General features: G+C 34.6%; 1 protein-coding gene and 1 long non-coding RNA gene across 3 annotated transcripts; both read left to right on the top strand.

Annotated features, from left to right (window-relative positions):
• The first annotated feature begins 13655 nt into the window (after positions 1 to 13655).
• Positions 13656 to 16456, top strand: LOC141706258 (uncharacterized). 2 transcript variants are annotated; one of them, XR_012568731.1, is made up of 5 exons: positions 13656 to 13699; positions 13796 to 14148; positions 14380 to 14850; positions 15292 to 15631; positions 16243 to 16456. It is a non-coding gene; the product is annotated as an uncharacterized LOC141706258 (long non-coding RNA). The 2 variants fall into 2 exon arrangements; XR_012568730.1 differs by having other exon boundaries at positions 14380 to 15631.
• Positions 16457 to 19985: 3529 nt separating this feature from the next.
• LOC141700075 (uncharacterized) lies at positions 19986 to 20603 on the top strand. Its single transcript, XM_074503853.1, has one exon. The coding sequence runs from the start codon at positions 19986 to 19988 to the stop codon at positions 20601 to 20603; it is 618 nt and encodes a 205-aa protein (XP_074359954.1).
• The last annotated feature ends 2291 nt before the right edge of the window (positions 20604 to 22894 follow it).

Below are 22894 nucleotides of genomic sequence, written 5' to 3' on the forward strand. Positions count from 1 at the left end.
AAGCTTGAAGTTGAAACTCGTCGAGTTCATTCAATTGAAACATCCTTTTCTTTCCAGCTGCATCCAAATCAAGATTCAACTTCTTCAAAGCCCAGTATACTTTATGCTCTAGCTATACCGGCAAAGGACACCCCTTACCATAAACCAACTGAAACTGCGACATTCCCAATAGAGTCTTGTATGCTGTTCTATACGCCCAAACAACTTCATCAAGCTTCAAAGACCAATCTTTTCTCGATGGACACACAACCTTCTCTAAAATGCACTTGATCTCTCTGTTAGATACCTCAGCTTGACCATTCGTCTGAGGATGATAAGCCGTAACAATGGGAAGATTCACATTATACCTTTGCATCATAGCAGTGAACTTGCGATTGTAAAAATGCGACCCCTGTAACGACCGAGAATTTTGCGTCATAATTAAGAAAGTAAAGTATGTGTTATATAATGAGATTATGTGATTAAGCGGTGATTATTTGTCTTATCTGTATACTAGAGTTAAGGAGCGTGGATAAAAATGTTCCAATTTAAAGAGTCAGCTTAGAAGTCGAGTTGTGGTGTCGGGCCGTCAGGTAGAACGGAACCTGTCCTAATATGGAATTAAATAATATAAAATGTGAATTATATGTGAAGTGAATGAATAAAGTATTTCGTCTTAAGAGATGTGTTGATTGGCAAATATAATGAGAAGCGTAATCGAAACGCTGAGCATCGGGCCGTCAGGTTGAACGTGACCCAGTACGCGTAAAAGATGATAAAGATTAAAAAGGGATAGATTCTATGATCAGACCTGAGTCGTTATGTGACTATATGTGTGTGATTGTTTGACTGTGTGCATGACTATATGTTCTGTGTCAATTTTTTGAATTTCAAAGGAATTATTTGATTTAAATAAGGGTTTATTTAACCTTCGTGCATTTTTATTAAATCATCCGAGTAAGATAAAAATATGGGATTTGTTCTGTTATCCTTGTAAAGACCTTAGAGACTTTATAAAAATGATAAGTGAATTTGATTGTTGATCTTTGCATTTTTAAATTGATTTTATGTGGAAAATATATTTATTAAAGCAAGTTTGCGAAATTCATATAAAATCAACCGTTCGCTCAAATTCTTATTATGAGTAATGGATAAAAAGCTAATTTCGAGACCTACGTGTTAAAATTGTCATTTTCAATAATTCTCGACTTTCCGAGAGAGATATATTTTATATTTGAATTTTGTTGCATTTAAGTAAAAAGAGAAAGTATGTGTGAGTCAAAAAGAAATTATTAAATTACCATCTTGCCCTTGCTTTGGTGGAGTATAAATCAACCCCTTCCTCCCCATTTTCTTCTTTCTTTCCCGAGCACTCATTCTCTCTTCTCTCTTTTTCTTTCTTTCTCCCGAACACACTCTCTCTCTCTCTCACTCCCTCTCGGCTCTCTCATCTCTCACCTCTCTCACTCGCATGCAACCATTAAAACACACTCAAACACCGAGATATTGCTTCCATTAGTTGTTATTCTTGGTATATACTTCAATTCCTACTTGCATGTAAGTGGTTATAAAGGTTTTGTTGAAGTGATCACTATGGCTGTGTTTAAGAAAAACAATTTCTTGAAGCATAACTATAAGAGTGATTTTAAGAGGTTTTGGAGGTCATAAACTCGAGAAGAGATCCGTCATGGACTCTCTCAAGTTCAACCACCACCGGCCATGATCCAAAGGAGAGCCGGTGGGTTTTCCATGATGTGATTGTTGGATTTTAATGTTGCATGTTATGGTTTCTTGAAAGCTTGAAAAAGGGTTTTGTTTATTTTGTTGAAAATTGAGTATGTGATTGGTAAAATGATTTCCTTGATTGTAAAATGAATGTGTGCATGTGATTGTTGCTTAGAAAATCAAAATTGATGATTTGCATGTGAGTTTTTGCTTCGGCTTTATGCTAATAAAAAGGAAAATTGAATTTTGTGACTTGATCTTGGTATGAACTAAGCTTAATTAGTAGAAAATAGAGTTGCATGTTGATTTAAAAGAGGAGTTAGTGATGCATGTCAATGTTTGGTTCTTGGATTGTGAATTTTGAATGTTTGCCGAATGGAAAATGGGTTTAAAAGAGATTGATTTGTGATTAAGTGAATGCATGTATTGAATAATTTAATTAAGGTTGAGTCATTAGGTGATGTTTGGCTTTGTGCTTCGGAAATCTTGATGAAAATGAGTTAAATGACTAAGTTAAGGCTTAAAACAAGTTGAAAATGTGATATAGGACTTTGCATGTCAAGATTGATCTTTGAATGTGTGTTTTCTTGATAAACCCGAATGGGTTGAATCTTTAAAGTGATTTGTTGTGAGTAGACTTGATTAAAGTAATGATGGATGGTGATTAGATTAATAAGGAATGAATTATTGTTGCATGCTAAGTTTAGGTTCGAATTTTTGTGTTAACAAGAAAGGAAATTGAATTTGTTGAGATAATCTTGGTAAACATTAAGTTTGTATTATTTAAAAGCAATTGCATGATAGTTTTAAAGGAGATCAATGAGTGCATGCTAGTAATTAGTCTTTGAGTTGAAAATTATGTTCTTGCCGAATGAAAACAAGATAAAAAGGGGATAACTTGGTGATTAAGTGCATGCATGTTGATTTGATGGATTGATTAAGGTAAAATCACTAAGTAGTGCATGGTTTGGTGACATAATAAATGGAATGATTTAATAGGGGATTAAAACAAGAAAGAAATGTGGTATATAACCTTGCATGTCAAAATCTATTTTTGCATGTTTGATTCTTGATTGTGATAAGTGTTAAGGCCGAATAGGCCATAAGAAATAAAGGTCAAAACTTGATTTTGGTAATTGAAAGAATGATTGAGTGTTATATGTGAAAATCTTTGATTTTGCTTGATTGGATTGTTGTTTTGGTTCGAATTAAGGAATAAAAGAAAAGGGAATTAAGTCGATTGATATAAGTGATAGTATGCACTTAAATGTTTGGTTGTAAATGGGTCTAGTACTCGTAAAAGAGTCGTGTTAGTGTGATTTGAGAAATAGCCTAGGTCAAGCGAGTACACTTTGATTGCTAGGTATATAAGGATATAAAAACTTCGAGAAAGAATTGTGCTATGTGCTATGTGCTGTGTGCTTATAAGCTATATTCGTATGCTCGAGTCAAAGATATAATCGAGTTATCGTATAGAGAGATCGTTCCGGGAACGAGAGTTGGGAATCTAATTAAGATTTTTGGTTTTTATTGTAGATTCGGAGCGTGAGGGCATTCAGGCTAGGAAAAAGAAAAGTATACTAGGTGGCAGTAGTTCAACCCTCAGGAAAGCAATTTCAGGCAAGTAACTCTGATTACTTGTGTAAATGATTATAAAGAAAATGTTGTTCATACCAGGTAGAGTATTGAACTGTTAAAGTATGAAACCCTTGCTTTATGAAACCCTGATATTGATTTGAAGTACCCTTGTTCTTGATAACCTATTATTCATAATCCTATTGATTTCACCCTTTGATAATCTGCCTTTCTGGTCAAGTTTCCTATAATGCCATGAATCATATTGAACCTATTGAATATCTTGATTAACTCTATTAATGATACCCTGTTTCTCTTGATCACCCTAATGATTCCTAAGTTATTACTGATCCTTCTAATTTAGTACCTTATTATCCTTGATACATAATTCTTGAGAATTGTTCCTTGCGTATCTTTGATTCACTCCCTGAACTTTGTTTCTTTAAAATCTGAATTAAGAATGAGTTTCGACTTGAAAGAGTCCGAATGATTTCAAATGCTTGGTAATGATAAAATGGATTTTAGAAAACCTATTTGTTTTTCCAATTCAAGGTTTTCCGAATGAATTCCTGATGGATTGGATTGAGACGTAAGAGGCTAGTGGAACTAGTCCAGTCATGGTAAGAGGCTAGTGGGACTAGTCCAATTTAAGGCTGAAATTATGCCGAATGGTACCTTAAAGACCGGAATGGAGGTCGATACGGGCTGATCACCCGTATATAATGAAATGGAAAGATAAGTGATCCAATCCAGGGTTCTAAATGATTATTTAAAAAGGGAACTGAAACTTTTATTCAGTAAATTGATTTTTGGAAATGAAAATGGTTTATACTGCTTTGAAAAGAGTTGATTATGTTATTGTGGAGCTTAAAGCTCAGAACCCTGATTCCTGAAATTGTTGATCATATGTATGATTCTATACCTTGAAATACTGTTGCTTTCCTCTATCAAAAGATCTATTTTGATCCTATAATGATTTGTGATGAATGTCGGCTTTCATCCTATTTCGAGCCTTGTTTCTTGAAAGCCCAACTATTCTTCGGATACCTTTCCTTATCCAAAAGAAAACAAAAAAAAATATATGGAAATCTGCCACCTAGATTAGCTAAAGTAGAATGCCCTAGTTTGTTCAAAGTATATTGAGATTTGATATTGTAGAACTGCTAAATAGTTACTTGCTGAGTTTTCTACTCACTTGTTTTGTCTTAATCTAACAATGGGAGTTAAGCAAGAAGATGGCCAGGCTTAGGCGCACTGCTCGTAAGAGCGTACCTGGTGGTCCCTACCGTGTTGAGGGCTTCCAGTTGCCAGAGCAGGTAGTACAGGTTATGAGTGAGCTCGCGCCTAGAAAGAGGTGTATAAAGATACAATGGGTTGTCTGTCGGTTCCCAGCCGGAATCGATATTGATTATTTAATAATATTTTGGGTTTGTAAGTTATATTCTATGATTGGTAGTTGTAATCTTGTCTCATACTTTATCCTGTTGATCATGTTAGTAGTTAATCGGGGTTTATGCATATTTAATTATTAGAATAGATGTGTGTGAGTCCTCATTTTCTAACCCCGAGATTGAGGGCGTCACAAGTTGGTATCAGAGCTACAGGATCTAGTCCCTGAGACAAGTTAGGTTTTTAAAAAGGGGTATTTTGGGAATATATCTATATCGCGAGAGAGTTCGACTCATGTAGAGTTGAGTTAGACTATTAGGTATAGTCTAAGGAAAGTGTTTGATTGGTAAAGCAGAAACTAGAGTTAGGGTGTGAGTTAGGTGGAAGCTTTATTTGACCCTAACATTGTTTCTTGGTTGCTGTTTTATGTTTTCTCTAAGGATCCTAGTAGTGGTAGTGATTCAGACTCAGAGATTAGCTTGACTGGTACCCCTGTGGACCCTATTCCACCCTCTTCAGAGGAGCCTGTATATGTTAGTTCAGACCCAGAGGAGGACCCTTCTGAGAGTAGTGAGATCCCTATGCAGATTTCACCCTTGAGGCCTGATTTAGAGACCCCTGCCCCTGAGCCAGAGTCGGAGATGCCTAAGACTATTCCTGTCAGTATTGGTGGCAAGTTAGCCCAGGACCGAGACTTTGTGTACTCCCGCATTCCTGAGTTAGGAGCTTTGGTGGATAGACTAGCCAGAGAGTCTAGGCAGAGTGCTTCTGTTATGGATGATGAGTGGCGAGTTCGAGTGAAGATGGTGGAACAGGTTGCCAAGAAGAGATTGGATGAGGGACCATCCACTAGTGATGCTGATGCTGAGGCCCGGAGGCTGCATAAGATCATTCGCTGGATGTTGGTTGTGTTGAGAGAGTACCTAGATGATTAGACGGGACTGTTGGTTGAGCCCGTAGATTGTTGTTGTTGTTTTCAGCACCGGTAGGCTTTGGGATACTTGGTCAGATGCCGGGATCCCTTTTTCATTTATCTTGTTGTATTTCAGACCAGGGTAGTAGTAGTAGTAGTTGGAAGTTAGGGGTAGATAGGGGATGTTTTCCAGTTTTTCCTCTGTTTAACCCTGCTATTTATTATACCTTGTTTCAGAACCTTAAAATCCAGAATATTTCCTATGTAACCCTTGATTTAAATAAATCTATTATCTTGCTTTCCTTTGTGCACCTTGTTTATCTTATAAACTGTTCTCAATGCCATGTTTTAAATACAACTATGTTTTCGTACAACCATGTCTAAAGATCGTAAAACCCTATTCCGTGCCATGATAAAACAACACTGATACGAGAATTATGTAGTAATAGGATTGCATGTGCAAATTGGGTAAAACTTAAAACCCACAAAAGAGATTTCATAAAAATTGTTGTTATATATATGCCATGCTATCGTATTGCTAAATAGTTGCTCAATCAGGTTTGTAAGAAATGGCCAACTCACCAGATCGCCAAAAAGAAAAAATTCCCACCCAAGACCCAGAAATAAACCAAGAAACCACTTTGATGAGCAGATGAGCAGACTTGCTCAGCTTTTGCAACAACCTGTGGCCCCAAAAGTTGGAAATTTCAAGAACTTTCAATCCGTTCATCCTCCAGAGTTTTTAGGGTTGCCAGATCCGATTAAAGCACAGTCGTGGTTGAGAGAGATGGAAAAAGCCTTTGAGCTAGCCAAAGTTAAGGATGATAAGAAGGCTCAGTACGCAAGTTATTATTTGAGGGATGAAGCAAGTTTCTGGTGGGAGTCTTCTAAGGCGTTGTTGGAAGGCAAAGACTTATCTTGGGAGAAGTTCACTGAGATGTTTCTGGAAAAATATTTTCCAAGTTATATGCAAGATCAGTTGGAGATGAAATTTTTGGATCTTAGACAGGAGGAAATGTCGGTAGCAGAATATGAGGTGAAGTTTTCGGAATTGTCAAGGTTCGTACCAGAGTACGTGAATACTGAAGCAAAGAAGGCTAAGAGGTTCCAGCAGGGACTTAAGCCGTGGATTAGGAGTCAAATAGCGATGTTGGAGATCAAGAACTATGCTGCTTTGCTTTGGATTAGGAGTCAAATAACGAGTTAAAATAATATTGTACCATTTTAATTTAGCGGCTATTTGAAATCTGTCCCCATTTATATTTCTGAACCTATGTTTAATTGGCCCATCCTTTTACACACCTTACCCAACTTTTGTTAGTTTTGACAGTTTACGATAACAAAAACAAACTGGTGTGACATGATAATTGAGCATATTCATTTGAAAAAAATATTAAATTATTAAATAAACTAAAATTAAAAATGATCTTAATATTAGTTAATGATGGCATGAAGTGCTTGCTATGTATACTTAAATCTCCAGTAGGCTTGTCAATGGAGCGAAAATCCGAACCGACCTGATCCAATCCGCGTATATGAATCGACCCATTAAAATTTCGACCCGAGATATTATCCAATAAGAAAAATCCGACTATAAATGGAGAGAATATGGATTTAAGCCGATCCAATTCGTTAATGAGGCGATCCGGTTTATATATTTATGTATATATATATTAATATTTTTTTTTATAATTTCCAATTTAGAGTTCTTATCTTCAGTCAAGGTCCATTGTCTGTATTTCATTCGATCTAGGCTCTAGTGTCGAGTCAATTTCTATATTGTACTCTAATTCTTTTAACTTTTCAGAACCGGGTATCACCCCAATCACAATTCACATAACAGTTTCACTTCGAATCATCAATTTTTTTCCATTGATAGAATCATATACTCTATAATTCAATGGTATGTTTAATTTTAGGTATGTTTCCAATTTATAAAAACTTTTGTAATATGTTACGTTAAAAATAAATATACATAAATGCTTGCCCGGAATGCTAAAATTTTAATCATCGATGTGCCCGTACTATGAGATGGATTTGAAATTATATCTTATATATAGCTAGTTTAAGTAGGATATTTGGTTGGTAGTAATACACTATAAAATACGAACCGTTAGAATAAAAACAAAATTAACGGTCAAAATTATTTGGTACTTGTTGTAAATGTGATAAGTAGAACTAAACTAAAAACACTTCGATTATGATAAAAACACTCAATACTAAATAGATAAAAGACGTAATATAATAGTAAATAAATGTAGTAAAAATATATTATAATAAACACACTTTAACAACATTATAATTAAAAAATATATTAAAAATTAAAATAGTAAAAAAATATGTACATAACAAACAAATAATTTACTAATTACACAACAATGGATTACGAGAAAAAATGAAAATTATTATAGCAAACTAGTCTTAACTTGTTCGAAAAGTAAGTTTCAAAGTTATAGTAATTTATTTGATAAAATTAATACGCAATCCCGTGCATAGCACGAGTTTTAAGCTAGTTCTGGATACAGGGGTATTCTATTTATTTCCATGGCCCAACTGTTGATTAAATTTTAAAATATAAGCTTTATTGTATATATGATTATAGTGTATAAGAATTAGGAGTTTTACTATTTATTGGTTTGGTACCACAAGTCTTGTCTTGTTACTACATTATTTTAATTGAGACATTCTTTTTGTCAGGTTTTGGGTCCTTATTTTTATGATTATTTTGTGCACACTTTATCTTATCTTTTTGTGATCTATACTCCTTCCTATCATTCTCTGTTCTTAACATCAAAATGATTCATTGTGAAAATATTATAGGAAATGGAAGCATATATTATTGGTTATTGCAAGTATATGGACCGTGCTAATCAAAGAATTATCAACTTATTGAATCTGCCTAAATTGCAACGAAACATGGAAACAAAGAAGTTATTAAGATTGTGTTGTTCTGAATACGCGTCGAACCTTTAGATGTTTACAACCGTTATGCCAATGTATGATAAAAGTGATGTTGGTACAATGTTGGATATCCCTTGCATAGTCTAATTATTTGACAAGTTACAACTACTAAAATTGTTCGGATGGATAGACAATAGATTTCTTTTCATTACAATCGCAGGATGTTTTACCCTAAAATCATAATAAATATTTTTTTCAATCTTTAAGAAAATGGTTGAATCGAGAGAGGAAAGAAGGACTAACGAGTTTCGGAGAACGCGTTCCTCAGGCGCGTCGAGCGGCCCCTATAAAGTTTACCCTATGTGGGAGTCGCTTACAACAACTGTTGACGATGAAGAGTTATAACGGCGATATGGTAAAATTTTATATGAATGATTACGATGACCATCACAATGGGAGATCAAAATAATTATGATAAGAAAGTACGCGATGGCCGATACGACAACGATGCCACTACAGTCGCTATATTACAAGACGAAGATGAAGAACAAGGTATTGATAAGAAGTCTATAAAATACGATTCTAGCTAAGGGAGAAAGATTGAAGTAGTCAAGGAACAAGAATGCCCCGACTCAGGGAAATGATCCAGACTACCCTACGGCGCGCCCCCATTCTATGTGGCCATAAGGGGTGACCACTCCGCCAACACAAGTGAAATGACTGTGAAATAATTAGCAAGTATATTCCTCCCACAACTAAACACGGAAGTAGATGAAGCATAAGAATCATACAAGAGAGGAGAAGGAGCTCCGGAGGAGCTCTCCATGCCTAGGGCGCGCCCTAGGCATAAATGAGTCCTCTGTACGACTCCAATCCTGCACAAGGCGCGTCCGAAGTAGGAAAAGGCCCTCTTGAGCGTTGTCCTTATAGGGGAACGCTCATAAACAATTTGTGTGTGCTTTGGTAGCCGTGTATATGTATTCGTTGAGTTGTCCTTACTAGGACACATTGGGGTTAACTCGCACTTTGCACTTATATTAGGGATCATTTTTCCGCCTGATGGGTTGTCCTTATCTAAAAAAGTAATAACAAGTCTAGGATTGCAGGTACTTGTAATTAGGAAATGTTATTTTCATAAATCCAAAGACAATCCATAACTCAAGTAATTTACATGGCAAGATAAACGAGACATAAACCAAACAAGTATCTATAATCTCATCTCAATTGTAAATATATATTTAGAGGTAATAAAAATTATTATTAATTATTGATAAAAACCTCGCAAACATCTATGATTTAAAATAAATTTTCAAAATATCATTCAAAATACGGGGGAATGTATAGTTGTGTATCAAATGATTTAAAATAAACAAGAAATTTACCAAAATACACATTTAATAAATAATAAAATCTCATGAACTTTTAATACCTTTTATAATTTAAAATGAATATCACAACTTTTTATTGTTATTTTAAAATCTTAATTGATTGTATTATAAAATATTCTTTTAAATCTTTATTTATACCATTGAATTTTAAGGTATTTTCAAAAATAGAAATTAAATGTGATTTTAAAATTTTAAATAAATTTCTTAAAATTTTAATTAAACACAATCTTAAGTCATAACATTTTTGTTATAAGAACAAAATCTGTTGCACACATAACTATGGTGTTAAATCCATATTATACCACTTTAATTTAGTGTCTATTTTAAACTGAAAAGTAAAAAGATAGAAATCGATTTAACAAAGAATTTATTTTTTTCCCCAATAAATATGATGCACTTTAAACTACTATATACAAATTTAAAAAAGTAAAATAAAAAATTACTAATTAATGAATACACGAAGGTACTAACTAATTAATAAATAAATTGTAAAATATTGTGAAAAATAGTATTTTCTGAACCTATGTTTAATTGGCCCATCCTTTTACACACCTTACCTAACTTTTGTTAGTTTTGACCGTTTACGATAACAAAAACAAATGGGTGTGACATGATAATTCAGCATATTCATTTGAAAAAAAAATTAAATTATTAAATAAACTAAAATTAAAAACCGATCGTAATATTAGTTAGTGATGGCATGAAGTTCTTGCTATAATATACTTAAATCCCGAGTAGGCTTGTCAATGGAGCGAAAATCCGAACAGGCCTGATCCAATCTGCGGATATCAATCGACCTATTAAAATTTCGACCAGAGATATTTTCCAATAAGAAAAATCTGACTATAAATGGTGAGGATATGGATTTAGGCCGATCCGATTTATTAATAAGTTTATATATTTTTGTATGTATATATTATATTTTTTTTATAATTTCCAATTTAGAGTTCTTATCTTCAGTCAAGGTCCATTGTATGTACTTCATTCGATCTAGGCTCTAGATTCGAGTCCATTTATATATTATACTCTAATTCTTTTAACTTTTCAGATGCGATATATCACCCCAATCACAATTCACATAACAGTTTCACTTCGATTCATCATTTTTTCATTGATAGAATCATATACTCTATAATTCAGTGGTATGTTTAATTTTTGGTATGTTTTTGGTTAATAAAAACTTTTGTAATAAGTTACGTTAAAAAATAAATATACATAAACGCTTGCCCGGAATGCTAAAATTCTAATCATCCATGTGCCCCTACTATGAGATGGATTTGAAATTATATCATATATATAATTAGTTTAAGGAGGATATTTGGTTGGTAGTAATACTTTATAAAATATACGAACCGTTAAAATAAAAACATAATTAACGGTCAAAATTATTTGGTATTTGTTGTAAATGTGATACGTAGAACTAAACTAAAAACACTTCGATTATGATAAAAATAGTGAATACTAAATAGATAAAAGACATAATCTAATAATAAATAAATTTAGTAAAAATATATTACAATAAACACACTTTATCAACATTATAATTAAAAAATATATTAAAAATTAAAATAGTAGAAAAATATATATATATAACAAACAAAATTTTTTCTAATTATACAACAATGGATTACGAAAAAAATGAAAATTATTATAGCAAACTACCCTTAATTTGTTCAAAAAAGTAAGTTTCAAAGTTGTGATAATTTATTTGATGAAATTAATACGCAATCCCATGCATAGCACGAGTTTAAGCTAGTACTGGATTACATGGGTAATTCTCTTTATTTTATGGTCCACATGTTGATTTAAATGTTAATATATAAGCTTTATTGTATTATATGATTATATGTATAAAAATTAGGGGTTTTACTGTTTATTGGTTTGGTACCACAAGTCTTGTCTTTTACTCATTATTTTAAATTGAGACATTCTTTTGTCAGGTTTTTGGTCCTTATTATTGTGATTATTTTGTGCACACTTTATCTTTATCTTTTTGTGATCTATACTCCTTCGTATCGTTCTCTGTTCTTAACATCAAAATGATCCATTGTGAAAATATGATAGGAAATTGGAAGCATATATTATTGGTTATTGCAAGTGTATTGACTGTGTTTATCAAAGAACTATCAACTTATTGATATGCACTAAATTGCAACGAAATATGAAACAGTGAATGTTATTAAGATTTGTGGTTCTGAATACGCGTCGAACCTTAAGATGTTAAAACGGTTATGCCAATATATGATAAAAGTGATGTTGGTATAATGTTGGATATCCTTGCATAGTCTAATTGTTTGACATGTTACAACTACTAAAATTGATTTGGATGGATAGACAATAGATTCTTTTTCATTACAATTGCAGGATGTTGTACCATAATATCATAATAAATAATTTTTCCGATCTTTTCAGAAAATGGGTTGGATCAACGTCGAGGTAGAAGAGGGACGAGCTTCGGAGAACGCGTCTCAGGAGCGTCGGGCGCGCCCTATAGCGTTTACCCTATATGAGAGTCGCTTACGACAATTGTTGACGATGAAGAGTTATAATGGCGATTGGTAAAGTTTTATATGAAGGATTACGACGACCATCACAATGGGAGATCAAAATAACCAGGATAAAGAAAGTACGCGATGGCCGCTACGACAACGATGCCACGACACACTACGCCATAGATGGCCTATCGCAATGGTTTAATCACGCGTGTTACAAAATTATGTTACCTTAGGTATGCTCATCTTAGCCTACTGCAACCTAGTATTTTTGATGTTACAAAATTTTGTAAATTGTACTAATTAGTAACTGATAATTTTTTATTATTAAAAAAATTTGAACACTATTTAAACTTAAAAGTTTAATAAAAAATAGCGATATTGGGCTCTCGATCAGGCGGACTAAAGTAGGCTCAAAAACTTTTGGAGAAGCAGTAGTTTTTTGGACTGACCTGGGTAAAATTTTAGAAAGTCAAAATTTAAAAATTTTAATATAAAAGTTTAAAAGTAATAAAAAATTAAAATATTATAATTCTCTTCCATTCTGATACGAGCATTGATGTACACATTTTTAAAAATAAAATTTATTAAAATATAAATATACAGATTTATGTAAGTAACAAAATACATAAATAATTTTGTTCTAAAATAATGTTTTCAATATTATTTACTACAATAATAAATTATAAATTATATACTTTTTTTGGAGACCTGAAATTTTTAAAAGGGAGCAAAATTTAAAAAAAAAATCAAACAGAGCGCCCTTTTTTTGATGAAAGCCGCCCAACCCATTTTCTATGTCGTCATTACCCTCTGTTCCTCTTCTCCCTCTCCTGTACTCTTCCTAAAACTCTCTCTCTCTCTCTCTTAAACCTCTCTCTCATACATAGCCTCTCTTCCTCTTCTCCCTCTCTTGTACTCTTCCTAAAATTCTCCCTCTCTCTCTTAAACCTCTCTCTCATACATAGCCTCTCTATAAATCTCTTCATCTAAAGTAATTTTCTTCTTCAAATTAGGGTTTTTCAATATAGTTTGGCAAGGGCTTTTCCAATTGGGGGTTTCTTATTTTCAGTTAATATGACTCGATTTCTTCACTTAAAGTTCACGTAATTCATGTTTTTCTTTGATTTTAGGGCTTCTTTAATTTGGATTTTAAATTTTGAGTTTCATAAGTTTGAATCTAGTAAGACCTTCTCGATATGCATCTCTGGTATCATCGGGTTGACTATTGCTCACAAGTTCCTTTTAGAGTCTGATCTCTCTGTTGCTATTGTGGACGCTGTTGTTCCCTGTGCTGGCGCCACAAGCGCACGTAAATAAAGTTGTAATCCCATGATGTAATTACTGTATTTAATAGCTGAATATTTATTTATTTTTTTTGTTTACTTGGAGGATTAGTAAACTCTGACATTTGAAGGTTGTTGTTGTTGTAGATGCTTCAAATGTCACTGAATTGGTCTCACGTCGAGATGATGCTGTCACTTTCTTGCAGATGCAGCCCATCCCTGCAAAGTGCGATGGTTGTGAAAGATTCATGGATTTGCATCCTCTGCTCTTGGTTGTGGCAAGTGAAGAGATAAGATGTTCTGATCCAGTACAACATGGCATGGATAGTTCATTAAGGGATAAATATGAACCTCGTGTTTGAGCTGTTATTCATTCTCTTACAGCTATCCATTTCTACTCATTAAGATCTCACAGTTATGTTCATGTTTTGAGATTCCGATCAACTGTTTATATGGTCAGATGTAGCTCAAAACTAGTGGCTATTGGTCTTGCTACACAAGTAAGTCTGTACATCTCATTGTTTTATGGTTTTTTCTATTTGGTGGTGTTATATCATACAAGTATTATTGGCTAATATTATAAGGATCAAGAATGCCTCTTCCATTCTACTAACAGTGCAATCAACAATTTTAGCCTAGATCTCATATTTAAAAATACAGTAATTACTAGTTTATTTATTTGTTTACTTGCAGGATTAGTAAACTCTAACATTTGAAGTTTGATGTTGTAGGACAGGGGTACATATGGATGGTACACAAGATGACTGGTACGCCTAAGTGGGAGCTAGCTACTCGAAGCCGGTATCTTTGGGAGGAGTTTGTAAACACTGTTACTCACCAAGGACTTGATCCTCTACATTTACTTGGCTGGAAAAAGACCGGTCAGTTTCGATATTGTCAATTCCGCATATTCACTATTCACCTTAGTAAAATTAGTTGTACTCTATATTAATTTTAGCTTTAGGCGAGTGAGTTTTCGGTCAACAGGGAGTTTGTTAGTTGGTAAAACTGCTGAAGAATCTGTCGTATTAAAACAGAGGGTACATCAGCTGTCTAAGGCTGGGTTCAAGGCCTAGTTCTTGTCAAGTACTGATCTGCTGGTACAGGAACTTGCGCTTGAGCTTGACAAATAAGGTGGGGCGGCTTGTCTACCGGATGATTACCAATTGGATGCTCGATAAACAGTTGCTTATATCGAGAAGGTTATTTAAAATTTTGTGCTACAATATTTACAATTTGTATTATGTTGTATTTCGGAGAGTGTAGTTATTGGAATCTCGAAATGGGAGTAGTTTATCTGTTCCAAAACTTCAGTGTATTATATTTCGGCTGAGCAAGGTAACATTACACCCTAATCTGAGAGTAAATACTATGCTTAAGTAGAATATACATCTGTTTTTTATTTTTATTTTTCTAAACACATCTTTAAGATAACTAATTATAGATGCATATGCATTATTTTTCTAATTGGATGGTGGATATGAAACTGTTCAGCATGTTAATTTTATGTACTGCATAAAGTCCCTCTGATAATTAGAAGTACACAAACAGTAGAAAGAGAGTTATGCATGTTTAGTTAGCTTGTTTTCCAAAGATAAAAGCACAACAGACAGTGTTAACGAGTGTTTATTTTTTACTTTCAGCAAGCAAAGCTATTTGAAGGGTACAATTTTTATTTTATTGGGGACTTTCAACCTTCATATAGAGGGTATCTACATGATCTTTTAATTGCTGCTGGTGGAATAGTTCTGCACAGAAAGTCAATTTCAGGAAGCAATGAAGCTGTATTATTGACATACATAATTTATAGCCTGGAGCTACCTGATATGTGTAACTCGGGTAATAGAATCTCGATTATCAACAGTAGGCGAACTGATGCAGAGAAGCTAGCAAGATCCTGTCAGGCTGTTGAGGCAACAAATTCATGGATTTTAAACTTAATTGTTGCGTGCAAGTTGCAAAATCTTGCTGAATAAATCTAATGTAAGCCTTATTGTTATTACACTTATATTATCTCATATTTGATAGGTCATTGGGTGTGTGATGTTGGATGAATAACGGTAGTATCTATTTTGACAAGTAATTTATAAATCAAGTTTTTGTGAAATATTCAATAAATGTATGGACAAGAGTCTTCTGCTTCCCATCCCTGACTTTTTCTTAATATGCTATTCTTCTTCTGTATGTGTGGAAGCCTAGAAGAATTGTGAGCTATACCTCTTAGTAAACTTTGAGGATACAATTTTGTTTGCAGTGATATTGCCATACTTTCCGTCTCTTCAGTCTTCACTGATAGATAAGCTCGTGTTATGTATTTTCAGTGACAATGCAAAGTCCGGAACAACAAAGATAGTTGCTAATGCGTTAGTTTTACTCATGTTTTTGTTAATTGGTATATTGATCTAAATCTTAATTTTTGTTAATTGATGATGTATTAATTTTTGCTAAATTTAAATATTATCATCTTCTCTACACTATCTCCTACTTTTTCTTATACTTATAAGTTATGTTGGTGTTAGGGGTTGGGTAATTTGTTAGCACAATTTGTGTTGTCTAACTAATTTGTGCATTATTATCTTTGGGGTATTATGCAGTTAGGGACATGCTGGTAAAGGGGGACACGTAACAAAAAGTGGATCAAACACTTGCGTCGAAAGTCGAGGAGAATGTGAAGAGTTTCCAGTATTACTATTTTATTAAGTTTATCTTTTTTCTTCCTAATGTTTAGTAAAGAACCTGAACTATTTTGTTTAGTTAAAATAATTGTTGTTATCATAGTTTTAGATATGTGATGGTTTGAATGTTTGAGTTGGTTTTGATGTAATACATTTTGTTGTATGTACTAATATTTTGGGATTGTCGATTTCGAATAGTAGAATTTCATGTAGTATTGCTTTTTATGTATGAAAAGCATGTTAATGGTATATATGTTCAATTTACAAACAAATCCCATCAAATTAATATCATACAAATTATTATAAAAAATGGGGCCAACCTGTGGGCCCCACAAGTGGGCCCTTCTTTTTGCAAATTCAAAGTGCAAAGGTAACATACATAGTGTGATACAATAGACATACATTGATGTTACCTTTGGTGTCTATTGTAACAAAAAAGTCCATGTTGTACTAGGGTAAAGGAAATGTTACCTTAGGGGCCAAAGGTAACTCGAAAAAAAGAAACTTAAATTTTATGTTACCTTAGGTCTTTTGGGTGGCTATGGTAACATTTTTTTGGCCTGTTGTAACATTTTTTTGATGTTGCTGTAGGTCATCTATGGCGTACAGTCGCTATATTACAAGACGACGATGAAGAACAAGTATTGATAAGAAGTCTATAAAATACGATTCTAAGCTAAGGGAGAAAGATTGAAGTAGTCAAGGAACAAAGAATGATCCGGACTCAGGGGAAATGACCGAGACAACCCTACGGTGCGCCCCTGTGCTGTGTGGCCGTACGGGGTGACCACTCCGCAACACAAGTGAAATGACTTGAACTAATTAGCAAGGATATTGCTCCCACAACTAAACTAGGAAGTAAATGAAGCATAAGAATCATACAAGAGAGGAGAAAGAGCCCCGGAGGAGCTGTCCATGCCTAGGGCGCGCCCTAGGCTTAAAGGAGTCCTCCGTACGACTCCGATCCTTCACAAGGCGCGCCTGAAGATGGAAAAGGCCCTCTTGAGCGTTGTCCTCACAGATGACGCTCATAAACACTTAGTGTGTGCTTTGGTAGCCCTATATTCGCTGTATTGTTCTTAATATGACACATTGGGGTTATCTCGCACTTTGCAATGGGGATCAATTTTCCTGATGGGTTGTCCTTATCTAAAAAAGTAATAACAAGTCTAGGATTGCACGTACTTATAATTAGGATATGTTATTTTCATAAATCCAAACACAATCCATAACTCAAGTAATTTACATGGCAAGATAAACAAGACATAATTAAACAAATATCTATAATCTCATCTCAATTTGTAAATATATATTTAGAGCTAATAAAAATTATTATTAATTATTGATAAAAACCTCGCAAACATCTATGATTTAAAATAAAATTTTCGAAATATCATTCAAAATATGGGGAATGTAAAGTTGTGTATCAAATGATTTAAAATAAACAAGAAATTTACCAAAATACACATTTTAATAAATAATAAAATCTCTTGAACATTTAATACCTTTTATAATTTAAAATGTATATCACAACTATTTTATTGTTATTTTAAAATCTTAATTTATTGTATTATAAAATATTTTTTTAAAGCTTTATTTATACCATTGAATTTTAAGGTATTTTCAAAAATAGAAATTAAATGTGATTTTAAAATTTTAAATAAATTTCTTAAAATTTTAATTAAACACAATATTAAGTCACAACATTTTTGTTTATAAGAACAAAATTTGTTGCACACATCACTATGGTATTAAAACCATATTATACCACTTTAATTTAGTGCCTATTTTAAAACCGAAAAGTAAAGAGATAGAAATTGATTTAATAAAGATGTTATTTTTTTCCCAATAAATATCATGCACTTTAAACTACCATATACGAATTTTAAAAATAAAATAAAAAATTACTAATTAATGAATACACAGAGGTACTAATTAATGAATAAATAAATTGTACAATATTGTGAAAAAAATAGTTCATAATCATTAAAATCTATTTCCTATCAAAAATTAAAAAATCAGTAAAATATAATAGAAAATTTATAACAATATTCTAGAAATTTCTTTACCATTGACTAAACAAAAAAACTCTTTATCCATATTCCCTACATGATTGTGATGATGGTATATAAATAAAGTTTCACTTTGGTAATCCCATCCAGACCGTAGATTAGAACATCTATGGGCCATCCTAAACACCAAGTTGAGAAGTCTAGTTGTGATTAAGCCCTCAAGAAGAAGGGGAGATCAGATTAGAAGATGATCACATCATTCTTGTGCTAAAAGGTATGTACCTAGTAGAAGTCTAGTTGTTATAATTTTTAACAAAAAGATTAATTTAACATGTGTGCTTTACTGAATTACTTTAAGAAAAATAGGCCCTTATGCCCGCTCCTCTTTGATAATTTTTTTATACAATTCTGGATTTTAATTTTTTTGTTATATATTATGAATAAGAAATATTAAAGAATTGGTCAGCTTCTCCAACCTGTTAGCCTCATGTCCTATGGATATGGTGCTACCACCCTACCACCGCCTCCAACTTTAACTTCATACGTTACAATGGGATTAGCAAGACCAGCAGCAGCTCAACTGCAACAAGCATCTCAAACACAAATGCGGCCACAAAACAACAATAGTGGGTACTAACGACCGTAGGGATTGGTTTCCATGGGCAAAACCATCAGCCAACTCTGCCGTCGTCCCCACAGTGGCAATGAGATCCTCAGGGCATTTGACATTTGTATATTAATAGAAACGTTCCAAACATAAGACCAAAATTTGCAGAGTTATGCAACTGTTCACCTCCCAATCCTTCCTGAATTTCCTCCCATATTTTGTTATGCTGATGATCGTTTTCTTGAACATAATTTAGTTCTTGAGTCCCATCAGCAACCTTTAACCGTGAAACATGTTTGAAGTCATATTAGCTTTCAGACATTCCTTTCCGGTGGTAAGGTAACTCGTAAATGACTCAACACACAATATTGTAAGTATCGCCCCCTTACATTAACTCTCACATTCACTTCTTATCATAAATTTTACCGCCCAATTTCTCTTACAAATCTTCTCTTCTAGTTCTAATCTCCATTCTATTCCGTACTTTCATTTCATCAGTTGTGATACTCATAAATCAATATGGCTTCATTCTCTGTTCCCTGCCCAAGCTTTGTGCTCCTTCTGCTAATATGCAGCTGGACCAGCCCAAACCCATTCTCGCTTCTTTTCGACCCGGTGTTGTTCCGAGTCGGGCTTTCCTTTGCGGATCTTCACTCCCGTGTTGGATAATATGAAACATTTATTTGATTTATTTGCATTGTTTTATTTGATTGTTTTTATTCAGCTGAGTGGTATACTCCACGTTTGAATAAGTCTTGTATATCTGTTTAAATCATCAGTTAGAAGAGAAGTTGTAGGTGCATGCACGATGTTGGTTAGAGTCATTGTAGGAGTGGATTACTGTGTGTGATCCTAGATTTTAGCCTTCTCTTATCTGTAGTTTTCTATATATGTATTGTATGGATTATTAAAAAACACAGCTTTCATGTGTACTTTGTTTCCTCAATTTACATTAAACACCTATATCTATATATATATATCAGATTATTTTCTTTATTTGGTATCAGAGCCTAGGATATTGTCTGCCCAAGTATATGCCAAAAATGACAACTACGGAGACTAGCAAGCTGAAGGAAGGAGCAATAGGGTTGAATTATCCGATGTTGGCCAGGAGTAACTACACAGCATGGGCACTTAAGATGAAAGTGTTTATGAAGGCTCAGGGGGTGTGGAATGCAATCGAGAACAAAGAAAAGGGAGCTGCAGTTGATGACAGACAAGACAAGATCGCCCTGGCTACCATATACCAGGGGATACCTGAAGATATTCTGTTATCTGTGGCTAATAAAGAAACAGCCAAAGAAGCCTGGGAGGCTATTGAGACTATGTGTCAGGGAGCAGAGCGCGCGGTGAAAAAAGCCAGGATCCAGACACTAAGGAGTGAGTTTGAATCCTTGAGTATGAAGGATAGTGATCAGCTAGATGAGTTCTATTTAAAGCTGAACGGAATGGTAACTAAGATACGTGCTCTGGGAGAGGAGATGAAGGAGAGCTATGTGGTGAAAAAACTGCTTCGTGCTGTACCATCAAAATTTGTCCACATTGTCTCTACCATCGAACAGTTCGGTGATTTAGACACCATGTCAGTTGAGGAAGCTGTGGGTTCCTTGAAGGCTCACGAGGAACGTGTGAAAGGACAAACAGAAGATGGGGGAGGATAGCTCTTACTCACAGAAGAGGAGTGGTCCAAACGGGAAGGAGCTGATGGAAAGTTGTTACTGACAAGGGACGAGTGGATTAAACACAACAACAAAGGTGATATTGACGGTTCCCCCAGCCAGAGATTCTGAGGAAGAAACAGTGGTCGTGTTGGACGTGACAAAAGCAGGCTACGATGCTAATAATTATAGTGCTTACGGTCATTACGCAGCTGAGTGTAAAAAAACCCCGAAAGGAACGAGATCAACAACATGAAATAAATATGAATTAAGTTGAAGATGATGGGCCTGCTTTAATTGCTGACTGAACACAGAGAAACGAAAGAAGACCTGATGTTGATAAATGAAAGGAAGGTGGTACCAAAGCTCAAACAAAGTAGTGAACAAGTGGAGTCGAATTTATGGTATCTGATAATGGAGCAAGCAACCATATGACCGGACAAAGATCAAAGTTAAGGAGCTAAACGAAAATGGGACAGGTAAGTAAGGTTCGGGGATAGATCGACGGCGGATAGTAAAGGAAAGGGATTGTATTCTCTCGTGCAAACATTGTGAGGAGCGTATACTCGATGAGGTATATTTTATTCCCATGCTTCGAAATACAATAATCAGTCTTGGGCCACCTTTCTGAAGTTGGGAATAAGGTGGTCCTAAATGGTGAATCTATGGTGTCTGATACACAAAGAAAATTACTTATGAAAGTGAAGAGGTCTCCTAACAGACTGTATAAAATCATTATTGAGACTACAAAAGGTACATGGTTGAAAAACAGCTGTGAAGAAATGGTCTTGGTTATGGCATTCACGTTTAGGCCACGTTAATTTTCAAGCTTTGATGTTGATGCACTCGATGCAAATGGTGCATGGTATGCCTAAGTTTTCTCAGCCAAAAGGTGTTTGCACAGACTGTCTAATGGCAAAACATGCAAGGAAGCCATTTCCTTCTCAATCAAATTTTCACGCAAAGCAAGGACTGGAGCTAGTACATGGAGACCTCTGTGGTCCAATTTCACCAGCAACTAAGGGAGGTAATAAGTATTTTCTGCTTCTTGTAGATAATTATAGTCGTTGGATGTGGGTTTACATGTTAAAGGGAAAGGACGAGGCATTAGCAATGTTTAAAAGTTTTAAAGCTAGAGTGGAGAACGGAACAGAGAAGCGGGTTAAAACTCTTAGAACTGATCGTGGAGGGGAATTTTGTTCTAAAGATTTCGAGGCTTTTTGTGCAGAAAATAGAATCACAAGGCAGTATACGGCTCCATACTCCCCTCAGCAGAACGGAGTAGTAGAGCGTAGAAACCGCACTGTAGTTGCTATGGCTCGTAGTCTACTAAAACAAATGGAGCTGCCGATGACGTTATGGGGAGAAGCTATGAGGCATTCTGTCTATCTTCTTAACAGGCTTCCCACACGCTCCATGAATGGACAAACACCTTACAAGGCATGGAAAGGTGAGAAACCGAACATTAGACATGTAAAAATATTTGGGTGCTTGGGTCACATGAAGGTGCCAGGATTCTACACAAAGAAATTAGAAGATAGAAGCAAGGAGGTGGTGCATCTGGGAACTGAGCCTGGAACCAAAGCCTATCATTTATATGATCCAGAAACGGATCGTATCTTGGTAAGCAGAGATGTAATTTTCGAGGAGGGAAAAATTTGGAACTGGAACAAAGCTCAGCAAGGTATTCTAACCTGTAGTCGTGAGCATACATTCACTGTTGTGGACAACTTCACAAATAATGAATGATATACTGACGCTTCTCAGCAGTTGAGCTCTGATTCGGAAACTGTGATGGGTACACCAGAATCACAGTCAAGCATACAAGGTTCATCTCAGCATTTGAGTTCTAATTCGGAAACTGAGATGGGTACACCTCAATCACAGTCAAGCACACGAGGCTCATCACTATCAAGAACTCAAAGCTCGGAAACAGAAGTTAGCAGTGAACCAAAACATTTTGCTTCAATTGTTGACATATATAACAATACTGAAGAAATCGAATTAGATGACGAGTTGTTATTAATGGGAGTGGATGAGCCAAGAAACTATGAGCAAGCTGTCAAGGAGAAGAACTGGAGGGAAGCAATGCAGCAAGAAATGAATTCCATCGAGCAAAATAATACCTGGAAACTAATGGAGTTACCTGCAGATTATAAGGTGATTGGGTTGAAGTGGGTCTACAAGATCAAGCGAGATGCACATGGTGAAATAATAAAATACAAGGCAAGGCTTGTAGCGAAGGGATACATTCAGGAACGGGAGTGGATTTCGATGAAATATTCGCTCCTGTC

Source organism: Apium graveolens, chromosome 2, assembly GCF_009905375.1.
Source record: "Apium graveolens cultivar Ventura chromosome 2, ASM990537v1, whole genome shotgun sequence".
Taxonomy (NCBI): Eukaryota; Viridiplantae; Streptophyta; class Magnoliopsida; order Apiales; family Apiaceae; genus Apium; species Apium graveolens.